The 15,577-nt window shown below is 34.1% G+C and overlaps 1 protein-coding gene across 2 annotated transcripts in view; it reads right to left on the bottom strand.

Moving 5' to 3' along the window:
• Nucleotides 1-1,484: 1,484 nt before the first annotated feature.
• LOC121119543 (A disintegrin and metalloproteinase with thrombospondin motifs 9) overlaps nucleotides 1,485-15,577 on the bottom strand; it is a 201,683-nt gene continuing 187,590 nt past the window's right edge. For both annotated transcript variants that reach the window (XM_071889016.1, XM_040714241.2), the window contains 8 exons: nucleotides 9,465-9,680; nucleotides 8,861-9,403; nucleotides 6,397-6,591; nucleotides 4,255-4,408; nucleotides 4,008-4,194; nucleotides 3,615-3,751; nucleotides 3,364-3,560; nucleotides 1,485-2,191 (listed from right to left, as the gene is read on the bottom strand). In XM_071889016.1, coding sequence (XP_071745117.1) covers nucleotides 2,090-2,191; nucleotides 3,364-3,560; nucleotides 3,615-3,751; nucleotides 4,008-4,194; nucleotides 4,255-4,408; nucleotides 6,397-6,591; nucleotides 8,861-9,403; nucleotides 9,465-9,680 — 1,731 coding nt within the window. In that variant the 3' untranslated portion in view covers nucleotides 1,485-2,089. The remainder of the gene's footprint in view (nucleotides 2,192-3,363; nucleotides 3,561-3,614; nucleotides 3,752-4,007; nucleotides 4,195-4,254; nucleotides 4,409-6,396; nucleotides 6,592-8,860; nucleotides 9,404-9,464; nucleotides 9,681-15,577) is intronic.

Consider the following 15,577-nt stretch of genomic DNA (forward strand, 5'->3'; position numbering starts at 1 on the left):
AATAATCATTATAATTTGTATACTTTGTGGTCAAGTTGGGATTTTGTACGTCACGTACAAAATAGTTGCAATTGATGTCTCCAAAAATACCTTATTTAATCATTATTATAACACATAAACAGACCTATCATACTGATCTATCTTTCAAAAACATTATTACTAGTCAATTAGTAATTAAAATCGTCAAAAATTACTCTTTAAACAGAACGTTTCCACTCACGTAATTGGGCATGAGCTTATATTAGTTAATAAATAAGACGACAGAGAGTGAATACAACTTACTTGAACGATAATTACCATTATAGGATACAACAGTACCCTCCAACAATCTATACTTAAATTAACCAAGGCGGAGAAAGTCACAACACCTTAAGGATAATATGTATTTTTTAGTTTGATCATGCCTTATTGAATGCGAGCCCATCTTTGGGGCTCATAGTTGATACTTTTACAACAAAAAAAAAAAAAAAAAAAAAGAAGACAAATTTCCAATGAATCAGGATATAATTTAATCAAATGGCTTTCCAAATAAAAAAAATAACGCCTGTATTTAATACTATAGGATCTTGCGAGTGATATTTCAATTAAATCAATGTAATAGAGGTACTGAAAATCCATTGGAAATGGATAGATTCTTACAATTAATTTTGTCTTTACTGTCTAAATAAGAACGTATTGCAATTTAATAAATGAACTGACGACACCACCAAACTGGAGAAAATGTACTAACTTTTGAAGTAAACTAGTTAAAAAAATAGTAAGGTTTCACCAGTTCGATAGTGATGTCAATTGATTGTGACGTTACGTGAAGCACTCTATTGAAAATCCAATTATGAATCTTTGTCGGAAGAAACTGACTAATCTTCATTTAAAATGCTACATGATCTCATTTCTGGGGTTGCAACTCCTACAAAATACCAACTGCTACACGACATATACATAATTATAATTGGTCATAATTATATTTATATAAAGGAATATTGAGTATTCTAATAATAAGAGGGATTTCAACTGAATTCCAAGGGATAAAAAATTCAAATCCCCATTGTTACTGCTTTTAGATATTGATATATATAACGTCGTTACCTTTATTGTATCTCACAACCTTTCATCCTAAAAGAAACAAGGGGAAAAGGGCAAAAAAGTTAGCCAATTCTTCGCAACTTTGAAGTTATTATACAATAATTCTTGGGCATTGTTCACAGTTTAACAACAAGAGCTCGCTGATTTGTGTTCAATCAATCAGCGTTCAGAACACTGGTAAGTAATACAGAAACAAGACCATTGAGAGCTGACAACAAAATGTTAATGTTTTTGCTATAACGCAGCCTTTCCTCCTAAAATAAATAGAAAAAAGGCCCAAAATCAGTTGGACTATCAATAACTATCAGAAATTGTTCACTGCTTAACAAAAGCGAATTCGAATGAGCCCAATCAACGTTGAGTATACTGATTAGGAGAAAAGAAGGAGACACATCGACAGCTGACAAAAAATACAGGGTATATTTTTGTGTGAGGAAAGTAAGGCCGTGATATACATATATAACTTATTGTATACTTCTTTTTGATTGATTTGGCAGTACAATTACATACGACAAATAATTAATAAATTAATGTACATCATGATCATTACATAACATATTACATGGCAATTCTGTAGTGGCAGCAACGACAGCAGTGTAGGTAATTAAACAGTAATACTTTTACAATTTACCACTTCTTTTGGCAAATTTTAATGAGATTTTCTGGTTACTTTAAAATAGTGTGTGTTGCATTGTAGAATTTATTTTAGCTTCCTTTATTTGGTTCTCGTTGTTCTTGTTGGGGTTTTTTGGCTCTTAAAGGGAAGGCCTGAGAGTTCAGATACTCGCTTGTAGTCTATGATGCATTAACTAAGTTCAACTACACACAAAATTTAAGCATGCTGAAGAGTACTTGATTGTTTTTTTTTAATGAGACAAAGAACATAAAAATGAATAGTGATTATTGGATTGGATTAATTATAAAATAATTAATCCAATCCCCCAAAGAAGGAGGAAGATGATAGCAGCGGATGTCCTTTTCTATATATGCTTAGTAGAGGGACACGTTAGGAAGGTGGTGGCAGGATATCTAATTTGAGCCCAGTGTGGGGCTCTGGAGTACAAGTTCCGCAGTATCCTCCACATTTTCCATATACCACTTGATTATCCTGCAAAAAATAATAATTGGTATTTAAACTGAATTTTTAATACTTTATACTGCTTGGAGATTGAGCAGAAAACTAGGTCCGTACATGCTCTCATTTTTAAGAGCCTGAGTGTTTATTTAGGCCTTCTCCAAAGACAATATATTTTAATTCAGGACCAAAGCTAAGCAAAATGGTGAAACCACGACCACGTGATCAATTTTTGTCCAAATATAGTTGGTTACGAGAATCCGTTTTGTGCCCTAGAGACACTGAGAAGGCCATGAAATACTTTATTACTAGAGATGGGATTTGTATTACTGAATTAAGACAATTGTTAATATCAGCTATCTGATAAATGAATTACTACTATACAGAGAAGAATGTTCTACATTTAAAATTGGATTATTGCAGGGAAAATATTATAATTATCTTTAAATTCTTATATTTTTTTAATCTATTTACAGCAAAGATAAGGAGAATTCTTCTTTTAGAGGGAGATGCTAACCACCCCCACGTCTTATTAAATAATAAACAACAGAGAAGAAACAGCACACGCATCAAGTGTTTTTCCTTTTTTTTAATCTGTATTCTTTGTTTTTTCTTTACCCAGATCCCTTCATTATTTATCACTAAATATTCATAAGATGAATTCTAGGAAGGGAATCAAAAATTGCATACGTCATGAGAAAAAGGGATTTTAGCATTGAATAGTAGTAGTAAAGGCTGTTGGTTGGAAAAATAACCATATTGCTTGAGGACTCTAGTGTCGCGTAAAGTCATATCAACTTTAGTGTGCCCCGTTGTATGATATAATTATATATTCTTTGAAAATCAAGAAAAATACATAAATTTATATTATGTAAATATCCAAGAATAGCTGACGTAACCTCGAGTTGATAACGGGCTCTGCAAATAAAATCTTTGTCCCTCTATGGTTGGTTGACGTAAATAATCTTTATAAGTAACGTCATTTGTACCTCAAAAGTTACATAGTGCGAGGAAAGTTTTTTTGGTACCCAATTTAATTTGGACAAAAATTCATAACGGGGTGATAATTTTGTTTAAAAAAAATAAAATAAAAGCAATGAACGAATGAAGGTCTGAACGTCAATTGTTAGGAAAGAATGTATAAACGGACAAAATATGAAGGGTTACAAGCCTCTTTTTTATACACAATATATATATTGACTTACTGATACGCGTCTCAAAGTGATTGAAGGACGGTTCCCTTGTCCAGTCCAACCAGTATTAGAAGAAACTCTCAGACCTGTTCCCAAGAGATTAATACTAAATCTTCCTTGAGGACAATTGGATGTACTGTAACAGTCACCAGCTTCACCATAAGGAACTATTTGACCCTGAATTTGACTCGAAAATGTAAAATCGTGAGCTAGGGGTTTAAATAAAAAATGTTATATCTAAATCATAAATATTTCAGTCTTACTATTAACTTTCAACGATGTGGCATTAACTCTGATTTTATGGAAATTTGTTCTTCCCTCTCGACGCGTGGAATCCCGAAAACAGTCACAACTGTCGTTTCGAGCACCATTATATGGACATGAGTCAGGGCGTTGGAGTCTTATTACCAAATTGAAAGAAGAATTATTTTAAAACAGGTGAATTAAACCTTATAAATGTGTAAAGAAGTAAATAAAAACCTTCTTCCAGCGTCTATAAAATAATGGTTTACAACCTGATCTGATAGGAATATCGAATAAGAAAAAGTAAATAATAACTAGAATAAACAGGCTTCCCACTGATATTTTATATTATTTTACACGCACCGAGATGTAGTTTTTATTCACATCTCTACCTATAAATGTGAATGACTCACCTTAGTCCATAAATTTCTGAATAATTTTCATCTGGTCCAGTGATGAGCGTGACATATTCTTTTGGAATGGGAGACTCCATTTCATGACAATAAATGGATATATTTTTACCGGCAAAGAGTATTTGATACTCTCCGTTCTTGGATGTTTTCTCTCTTTGTTTTACGTCAAAACAGCTTGCATAACCACCTTAAGCATAAAAGGACAAGATAAACTAATACTTTCAACTCAAAATTTGAAAAGACTTACAAACTCTCCGCTCACATTTCTGAGTCCCTTTGGGTTTTATTTTAAGGTATCTTTTACAAAGTTTCTTTCTGACTTTATTACCATTCAAGTCGGTGCAGAGGACTTTTCTCCTTTGCTTTCCTTTCTTACCACAAGGTTTGTTCTTCCATGAACACTAATGGAAATGATACAAAAACACACAAAAATAAGCTTCCGGGTTAGATGTACGCAAATATATAAATAAATATATAGAGTTCTATCTTCAAAGCACTTTTGGTATGTACACAAAAAAAAAAAAAAAATGATAGTCCTGAAAATTTGAAGAATGATGTGAGGAGAGAAGTTTAGGTTTCATGAAGGTTAGTTAGAAGCAGTTGTGGTATCAAGGAAATAAACACAAATCCCACTTTGTATCTAGCAGGGACCTTAATAATGAAAGTCGTCCAAACGATTATAAAGGTTCTGAACAATCCTCAAAGGCTATTGTATGATAATTCCAAAGATTGGTTAACTGCCAATTTTTGGCCTTTTTTCTGTTTCTTATTTGAGGAAAGATTGCAAGGTTGATTTAGTGGGTTCTAAGGCCCTTAATTATAGCTGACTAGGCGACTACCTTTTTTTCATGCAGATACTCCGACATCTATCCTCAATTCCACTCTGAGACCAACAAGGAATTAATCTTATAACTCACCAGTAAATCCTCAATGTTACTCTCATACAGGGGCGTAACTAGCTTTCATCTTTTGAGGGCTTAGCTCCAAAAATTATCAAGACGATTATATAATTATTTATATTAATAGGTTTATTTTAAATATTCACTGGGAGATGGTTCCCTCGTTGAAGGGCTGAATAGAGGGGAATAGAAACAAAGAGTGAAGGTAGAAAAGAAGAGACAGAGGGAGAAAAAAAGAAGGGAGATACATAGATAAGGAGAGAGATATAGAAGGAGAAAAGAGGTTTTATTTCGGTGCCCTCTTAATAACTTTGGAGGCCTTAAAAATGCTTGGTTATTTAATACGCCTATTTGGTAAATTTAAGACTGATCTGTTCAACTGTCTTGGATTCCAAGTGTGATAACACCAAAAACATACTTATAAATATACGACGTGTGTTCAAAAAGTAAAGTGACTTTGTATTTTTTTGGAAATTTATGTTTTCCCCTTCAAGGTTATCCCCTTCATCTACAATACACTTGTGCCACCGCTTTTTACATTCATCAGAGCACTTCTTATAAGCCCTTTTGGGTATAGCCTTGAGCTCTTCCAGCAATGCAGTCTTCATCTCCTCAATCGTTGAAAATCACAGTCCTTTCATAGGTCTCTTCAGTTTTGGGAATATGAAAAAGTCCTATGGGGCCCTATCCGGTAAATATAGTGGCTGAGGCATGACTGTGGTGTTGTTTTAGGCCAAAAAACGATTCTTTGAGTCAAAATTTAGCAGGTTTGGAACAAACCTTGCTGACACTCGTTTCCTGCTCAAACGTTCGAAAATGTTTTTTGATTGTGGTTCCATTGTTTTCAAAAACAACTTTCTTCACTACCTCAACGTAGTTACTGACGTGCTTTGGCGTCTTCCCTGCCATTTTGGAAGAGTTTGCACCACATGTAAACATTTTTTATTTATTACACAAAACAGTTTTACCCTGTGGAACTGTCAATATTTCAAGTGTTTTGGAGAACTTAATTTCATTTTTTACACAAAATTTGATGTCAATTCTTTGATCATTGTTTTTCAATGCCAAAAAAGCGAAGAATACACAAAATACTGCTAAAAGTTATGCCTCTCACAAATAAAATAACCCTATTATATAGCTGGAACTGTAAATATATGTTCGTAGCGAGTGTACTAACATCAAAAATCGTGCATACCAAATGTACGTTTCCCGCGTAATTTGAAAAGTCTCGTATATAAGATATGATAAAATTTTGGGTAGGCTTCAGAAATATTAAGAGGGGCTAAAACCCACTAAAAAGGTGATAGTGACACCACTGCTCTCTGCCATTCATGCGCACCCACTTATATGTTCTCTCCTCAATAAATAAAGAATAATCATGACAGCTTTAGAAAATGTAATAACACTGATCAGAGTGCCAACTACATTAAATTTCTTAGACGACAAAATGCTTCGAATTTACTAATCTACATATATATAACATGACTTACACTTTCCCATGGACCAACTTTCCATGCATATTTTTGATGGCACTCAGATATGGAACAAATTTGATAACTTTTAGGAACGTGATTTAAGTCGCAGTTATCTCTAGAAACAGGCTGGGAATCATGCCAATGATAAGCATTCACTTTGAAGCACTCCACTCTACGATGTTGAATTCCCTTTCCACAGGTGTGGCTACACTATAAAGTAAATAAAAAATACACCATGTGAGAACATATCGAGAAAGTCATTATGATTAGTTGAAATGTATCTTTAATCTGAAGAACACACCCAAACCGGACTCAAAAGCTGTCCAAAAGCAACGAATTGCTAAATTACGTTATCATACATATCCGCCAGTGACGTTATTATCAAAAAATCTCAACCATCAAGGGTTACCTGGCGTTGCTCAGACTAGGAGGGAGTAGAAAATGACATTGCCAATGGTCAATGTCATTTTTTTAAATGTTCCTTTAATTGATCAGATGGAGATGCACTGATTAAGTGTAAGTAAATATTATAGTACTACATTTTTTTTAAATGCTCCTTTAATTGGTTAGATGGATTGGGTGAAATCCATATACATAACATATATTTCTTTCTCTAGGTATAACCAGGGTGCAAACATACATATATTGAATTTAAGAGAATTACTACTCCCGAGAACATTGTCCATGAGCTACGGTGATTCCATTAGTATTACATTTACTCCATCGGATCTAGAAATCTTCTTTGAAGTCCATACCCATGAAGTATATTTCCTTCTCTAGGAAAGACTGGGGCGGAACCTACACACATTGAGTTCAATAGAATAATTTCTACTGAGCGCGTTGTCATTGAACTACGTCAACTACGTCTTAATGTTTAGACCCCTTCAGTGCGGGAGAACATTAAAATAAAACACTTGTATGTATATGATATATTAATATGAAATTTATTGTAATGAATTTAAAAAAATAAAATTGTATCGATAAATTTCAAACAACATACCAACATGTATACATAAAAAAAGTTGTCTAAGATGAGAAGTCCATTTTTTATTTTGTCAAAAACTGCAAAAACTTTTCTGCACTAATTTAGAAAAAAAGTAGTAAATAAAACTCATTGGCATTGTAAGGAAAACCACAGTGCTACCAATATTTTTTTGAAACTTACAAAAAAGTTCTCCAAAAAATAACCAGCGATACTGGTTCATTTTTGCAAATATTGCAAAAATTATGTAATGAATGGTTCTGGAAATTGGAAATACTGTGTACGGAACAGTGAAAGTCTCACATGATATGTCCAAAATGCATCATTTTGTGACATTCCTTCATAAAAACTGAAAATTTAAGTTTTATGAAAATTAAAAAGGGATACAAAAAGTGATTTTTTTTTAGAAAATGACAGATATTTCAGTCAAACATCAATTTTTATGTGTTATATTTATACACAAACGAATCTCCGGACAAATTTCTAAAAAACTTTATTTCATATACGAATCCAGTATTTCATTGGAAATCAATTAATTTGCACCTGAAAAAAACGAAACAGCAATTTTCACCCATTTTTGTTTTTTACTCATCACTCTTTTGATTGTGAATAAATCAAGACAACGTCTTTACTTCTATAGTTGCTTTTTAAGACGGCAGTCATTTTTTGATTTATAACTCAACCCCTATCTAATTTCCTTGAGCTTAAAAAAAACAATTTTTGTTTTTCGGGTATAGAATAAGGACCCTATATGACTACTAAAATTGGGACCCTAGTTTTAGACTGAACAGGTTCAAAAGAGGCAACCATGTAAAACTTCAAATTACTAGGTTCAACAGTTTTGCCACCTATAACGAATACACTCACAGGCACACTAATCTTTCCTGTACGAGAATAATGCTGTTCCTCTCGTAATGAAAAGGATTACTATCGCAATCAGTACGTCAAGACGGTATAACCCCAGGTCACGTTCCCTATTATTGGGCGGACAATCCAATGGTTTAAAATCACTGCCCCCACCCCCCCTTTGAGTTAATATATCACGGAAATTTTGTTTTTGCGTCCATTTCACGAGGAGATAGTCTGATCTTTTGGGATTTTAATCCCCCTAAGTTCGCTTATTTGACCTTCTTTGGAATAAATTTCTATTTCTTATTATGGAGCAACGTAGCTTACTGGACAACGCGCTCGGATAAATTATTCTCTTGAACTCCATATGCGTATGTTAGATTTACGGTCACTCCTAGAGAAGGAATGCAATCTTTGCTTACACTTAACCAGTACAACTCCATTTGACAAATTAGAGGAACATTAAAAAAAAAAAAACTCCCTCCTCCATTTTAAATTTCAAACTCGGTCTATGATGAAAATGAGGCCTTGTCGCAGGTATTTTAAAATTTAGAACTTTTTCAAGGACCGATAACAGAGTCAGGAATAATTTTAAGTCCCATATTAAGAACCAATACAAGCCTAAAAGTAAATAATATCTGTAAATACCCTTGACCATTGTCCTGGTATCCATTCATGAGGACAGGATGCCTTATTGCATCTCTTAATCGTCCTTGGCTTACTATTTTTCTTCTTTCCGTACCATTTGATGCAGTGAATATCATCTACATGAATGTCACCAGAGCTCAAATCCACACAGCGTACTTTTCGTTTCGTTACTCCTGATCCACAGGTACGAGAGCAATCCTCCCACTTAGATTTTCTCCAAATATATTTGGGTTTAATATATTTACATGGCCTTGTTTTACATTCCCTCCAATGTACCGGCTTATCTTTCACATCACAGTCTAAATCTGGTAATGCCTGTCCCAAATGATCCTGACACCGGACTAGACGATGCTGTATTCCTCCACCGCAGGGCTTATTACATTTAGCCCAGCCTCCAAAATTCCATTTAGGGCATGGCTCAGAATTACACGATACAATTTCAGGAGGTTTTTTAGTTTCATCGCAGAGACTACTCGGATTCCCAGTGTAGTCCTGACATACCACAATTCGATTTTTAAAACCACCTCCACACGTTTGAGAGCACTAAATAGTTGAAAGAGTGATTAATGTAAATCAGAGCGGTAAAATTATATAGAATACTCACTTGAGACCAGTTTCCTTTAATCCAATAGAAGCGAATGACGGGATGATTGGCTCTATGCTCAACATCAAAGACTTGAGGGACTTGATGATCACAACTACTTTTTGCTTCGCATACTTCCTCTTCTGCAGGAAAGTAGGGAATGATGGGGCAAAAGTGATCTCGTAGAAGTAAGCCAGTGACTTTACTCACGCAACTCACTTTTCGTCGTCGAATTCCCTGAAATAAATATGATAAATTAAACAGTATGAACTGTTAGCTTGTCTCATTTTTTTGGTGAATATCCCCCCTGCACATATACTTCTTTGCACCATCTTTAAATTAAAGTTTGCTATAATAATTGTACCTGTAGAAAATATGACATACCACGAGTGCAGTACTTTTTGTAGTTTTAAACCACACCAGTATTTTTTATTTTCCAAAGCAATAACACTGTTCAACAGCAAAAATGGTACAAAAAAGCATATGCTCAACTTAGTTCCAAATATGGCCTTATTTTTTCTCTGTTAGCCTCATGGACTTAAAAAAAGGGCATAATGTTGTTCGTATTTTTGGCTATATTTAAGATAAATTGCTTTTTTAAGCACTTGGCGTCGAAGATACAGATAAATCTCGTTAATATATTTCAAAACCTAATGTTAAAAAAATGAAAAACCATTTTTAAAATGTCTTTATCAGGTTTATGAACGAATTATTCTTTGCTTAAAACTATTTATGCAGAGGCTCATAGCTTCAAGACGAATATACTCAGAAAGTTTAAAAGTATCTCATTTGATAGCTGAAAGTCTGAACTTTAATTTAAAAAAAAAAAAAGCTTCCTCAAAAAACTATATCGTTGTCTATTTGAGATAAAACCGCGATAAGGGAGAACGAGAGAGAAGAAAAAGAGGCGGTAGAAATTAAAAAGTGTGAAATGAAATCCCTTTTTGTATTAGAATCCCGGATTCGGGATCAGTGTTCATCAATGGAGTGCATGTGCGCGAAGGAATCCTTGGTAACAAAATCCTGGCTGAACTACCCCTTGCCACTAGGATTTGATTTTGTCTTATAATTATTATTTTTCGAAATTTAATCATTGATTAAAAGTCCAAGCGAATTTAAATTCAACCAAACAACGTTCAGAAAACTGATTAGGAGAAAAGAAGCAGGAACATTGACAGCTGACAACAAAATACACTATATATTTTTGTGTAAACAAGTTTACACTATAAACTAAGACCGTAGGCCTGACTAACCCAACAATACAGCTTGCACACTGATGCGTTATAATTTCCCAAATACAGTTGACTTTCAATAAAGTAAAGTTTGTCTGTCTGTATAAATATCTGAATGTACGTATATATGAAAACGAGTCAACGGGTGCAACTGTATAAATTGCTCCATGATGTATATCATAAACATATTTTCATCTAAGACATAAGAATATAGTCGTATTTATGAAACATTGCAGGAGTTTACTGATGTATAGCAATATAGTCGTGTTCATGAAATTTTGAAGGTGTGTCAGTCTATAAAAATAGCACTGATTTTGGTTGTCTTTGTTATTGCCGTCTTATGCATTTATAGTACATGTTAAGATTTGAATAAAATATTATCGCCGGTATTTTAAAATGAATTTTTCATATTTTTAATGTTATGGATAATTAAAAAAATAATACACATTACGTTTCATTAGATCAGCTACAATCTGCGGCGAGAAGGTTGGAAAGACATTTGCTAGAATTAAATTAATTAAGAATTTCAATTGGCCAATTTTTGACAAAAATAAAAGATGGACCTTGCATCTAGACAAATTTTTGCCCCCATAATATTGATATGTTATTTGAAGTTTATAACACAATTTTTTTTAATTCGTAATATTTACATACGTATATATAAAGGCACCATATTATAATGCTTACCCACACTGAGGTGGTCAACACATTAAGAAAAGATGACACTAATCATTGCTAATGTAATGCCCCTTTCCCTCCTTGGTCCGATCAAAGCCGTGTAACTCTTGCTTTTACCTAATATAAGGTCTAGTAAAAATAAATCAATTATTATTTCTGTAATTTTAAAGTTTTATTTAGTATTGTAAGAATTATTCGATTTACGTAAAATATACACCGTTTTGTTCTCTAAATTGATTTCCATTTTTAAGGTAATTGCATAATGCCTCTTTCATAGAAACTCTCGTCCCTATTGGCAAAAACTGGGAGAGTCGATTTTCACAAGCTTCTTTTGAGGCAAATTTTTCACCTACAAAATAATTCGCAGTAGAGAGGAACATGTGGTAATCAGTTGGTGCCAGGTCTGGACTATAAGGTGGATGCATAAGAACCTCCTAATCAAACTCCCGGAGCGGCGAGTTAATGTCGATGTGTGTGGCCTGGCGTTTTCCTGATGGAACACAATTCCTCTCCTATTGGCCAAGGATGGCCGCTTTTGGGCGATGACTTCCTTCACTTTTTATCACCAGTAATCTTCTGCTTCAGAAAATTTTGTAGCGATTAAGCAGGAATTCGCAGATGGAAATTCGGTTCACGGGTTTTTTTTTTAGTAAACTCGCCTGGTACCCATACATCGAGCCTTATTTAAGTGGTTCAAACGGTTTTTAAGCAAAGTTTAGCTGTTAGGCAATCGAAGCTTACATGACGGTTGGCTTCGACTATTTCCATAGTTTTATCGATGTTTTCGATAATTGGTCTTCCAGAGCGTTGTGCATCTTTGACATCAAAATTATCTGAACGGAATTGACGAAACCACATCATTGGCTGTAACAGTATACGTACCATAAACATCATTTACATTTTTAGCAACCAGTCTTTGCATTTAACAAAGAAAACTGTAAAAACAGTGGATTTCCTCATGGCTTGTGTCCATCTTTGATGGTGGATTAAATAATACTGAGTCAAGCAATTATAAGTACTTTTAATAAGAAATCTTATCTTTCTAATGCCATCTAGTTTAATCGGGTTGGACTTATACCGTACGAGATCCAGATTATTAAAGCTATCTTTCGGGAAAAAATGGATCTCTTTTAATAGACCTATGATTTTATTTTTGTAGATATATGAAAGAACAACCATTTGATTTCCCATTTGCTATACTCTCTTTCCAAATCTCAATTGTATAAAATATATGCATAAAATAATATTACTATACATAATATCAAGTCATAATTCATAATTGCATTTGTTCATAAAATTGACAACATATCATTTGAATGTAATAAATATTTCCCCCTTCTCGTGGGGTAAGCCAAAGCAGGTGTCCTATTTGCCTTTTTTATGATTAAATAATATAATTAATTTCTTGAATATACAGGGCGTTAAGATCAAATTGGCGCTTGCGTGCACCGGTGATTTTGGTATAATGTAACTCTTTTTCTTTTTTGCCTGTATCAACAAGCACATGTTCAAATTGGTCAGATTTTAATGGACCAACCGGTACAGTGTCTTAAGATCATATTGGGACTTACACGTGCCCCAGCAATTTTGTTATCATACAACTCTCTAATCATGTCTCTTTTTTTTCGGCAGAAACACCGTTATTTCTAATAGCTTTGTTGAGGTTTTGGTCATCATTTTAAACAAGTGATTACTTTATACTTATGTCTTCTATTTTCAATAATAATAATAGACGCTTTAGAAAATAAAAAGCATTCATTCAGATTGCAACTACAAAAAGTTGCTCCCTCATCCATTATTATATTTTTTATCTATAGTTTTGTTAATTTTGGAACTGTTTTTTAACATATAAAAAATACTGACTATTTACAAGCCTAGTTATACCGAGTGGTCCATTACGATCTAAAAACTTGAACTTTAAATTTCAACAAGATATTAATTAACCATAGAATTTCAATAAAATTAATACTATAGATAGATGTGTATCTGAGCTCTCTTAAAGATTAATGTAGCCGCCCTTAGCAGCAAGGATGGCTTTGCACCGTCTACGGATGTAGTCCTCTTTTACAGAGTCCCAGTGCTGGCTGACAGTGGCTTCGAGGGCCTCGTTGTTTGAATGACAGACACTGTAAGTCTTCCACTTCACATGAAGACCAAAGTTGTAGTTGAGGAGGTTATCATCAGGGCTGTAGTGTCAAAAAAGAGTTCAAAAGAACTCAAAATACTCACATAAATGGAGTATATCAACGGAGGAGATGGATTTCATTCATTGTTGGTGTCAAAAGTGGCCTTTCCACCCTCTCAAGGCTTTTTCCACGCACTTTTTTGATAGCTTTCTAAAAATTCTGGTGTGAAATCCCCAGACCTCTTACATGGGGCCTCAGGGACTTGAGGAGATTGACCTGTGTTGTTTTCTTTAACTCCTCCAAATCCAGTTTCGCCTTTTCGACAGAACACTTCTTCACTCCATCCTTTTGGTTTTGATGACTGCAAATGGTAGTTCTGGAGACGCCCAACTCCTTGGAGTGCGCGAATGGAAAGTCGTCGATGACGTTCAAGTGTCACTTTCTCGACTTGTACGTAATCTGGAGAGCTTAAGTTTATTTTGTTTTCTAACTTATTGTTTATGCTTGAATATATCGAAATATGAATTAATTTTAATCATTCAGCCTTTATTAATTATTGAACTAGTAAGTGTTAGATTTCAATTGACTACCCAGTATGTGTAAGTTGTTGGACTCAGAGACGAATTAATAATCTGCATCAGAGTTGTCCAACTTTATAGATAGTAGGATTTGTATTTATTTCCTTCATCTCACAGTTGTTTTGTTTTATACACACTGAAAATGCTTATGATGATCTAGGGTAGTATAGTTGTAAGAAATTAAGATGAATAATTTATGTATTTTGCTGGGCTTTTTTCTTATAAATGTAAGAGAAATATGGAAGGGTAGAAAGATCCTTCCTCTTTTGATGGTTTTGATTATACAAATGTATTCATACATATTTCATATCTTCCACTTGAAAACTAACTAAGATAATAGTAATAATATTTTACTATTAAAGCTATGAAGAATACATATTATAGAATATATTCTTTGTACCGGGTGTTCCATGGAAATTAGCACAGTTTTCAATTATAATTTCAACAAATGAATTTTCTTCAAACACTCATTAAGAACAAATAATTCTCAATGTTTTAGTCTTTGGCATTGACAATGGCTTTCAGGTGACATCTAATGGATATATAGCCTTTGCAGATAGTCCCTTCGCTCATTCCCTCCCAGGGCTCATTAACTTAGATTTTTTACAGCGCCCATGTTCGAGTGACTTATGTTACTGGCCCTGGGCTCCGCTGGTCAGAAAACTCAGTTGGAAGTACAGATATCCAAAAATCTCTTTTTGAGCTCATTTTTAATATGAGAGCGATGTGCACTGTAGGAAAAACTAAAATAGAACTTAAGGGGACCACATCGTCTTGAGACAAAAGTCCAGCGTGATGCTGTTATCATAGAGGAATTTTGTGTGGCGCTTACCGCTGTAACTGGTAGCAAGTCTCTGCTTGACAAAGTTAACTTTATTCCTGGAAACCTTGAGCTGGTCATTAATCTCTATGGGGAGTGCAGAGATACGGACGTTTTTTACTAGATAGTGACGTGCGATGCAGCAAAACCAGAACGTAGGAGGATCCCATCGACTTGGGCTAGAAGTCCAGCTTGTTGCAGTTATCATAGAAAAACTTATATACGGCGTTTTCCATTCTCACTGCTGGCAAGTTACTGGTTGAAGAAGTAGACTGTGTTAATAAACACCTAGAGCTGGTCTGAAATCTCTATGAGAAGTGCAGAGATCAAAACTTCTCTTTCTGAGCTCATTTTTAACGTGAGAGTGACGAATGATGGAGGAAAAGCAAATATAAGCTCCCCAATTTTGTATACAGTTTCAAGCTTAAAAATTGGAACTCACAATCTCAGGTTATAAGAGTTAACAGAAGTGATCTAATTCCCATGCAACACCAGGTACGTCTATACCTCTTGTCTTGCTTTATCTTTCGGAAATAATTAAAAAATAAAAAGCCTATAGAGGAATAATATTTCTGCATACTACACCAAAGATATAGATAAACATAGAGTTGTAAATTCTTAGCATTATCTTGTGTACAACAATGATCGTAGTTGATGAGCAGTAATTGTTATTTTTCGAAAGCTGTTATCATTATTCTTT

Source organism: Lepeophtheirus salmonis, chromosome 6 (genome assembly GCF_016086655.4).
Source record: "Lepeophtheirus salmonis chromosome 6, UVic_Lsal_1.4, whole genome shotgun sequence".
Classification (NCBI taxonomy): Eukaryota; Metazoa; Arthropoda; class Copepoda; order Siphonostomatoida; family Caligidae; genus Lepeophtheirus; species Lepeophtheirus salmonis.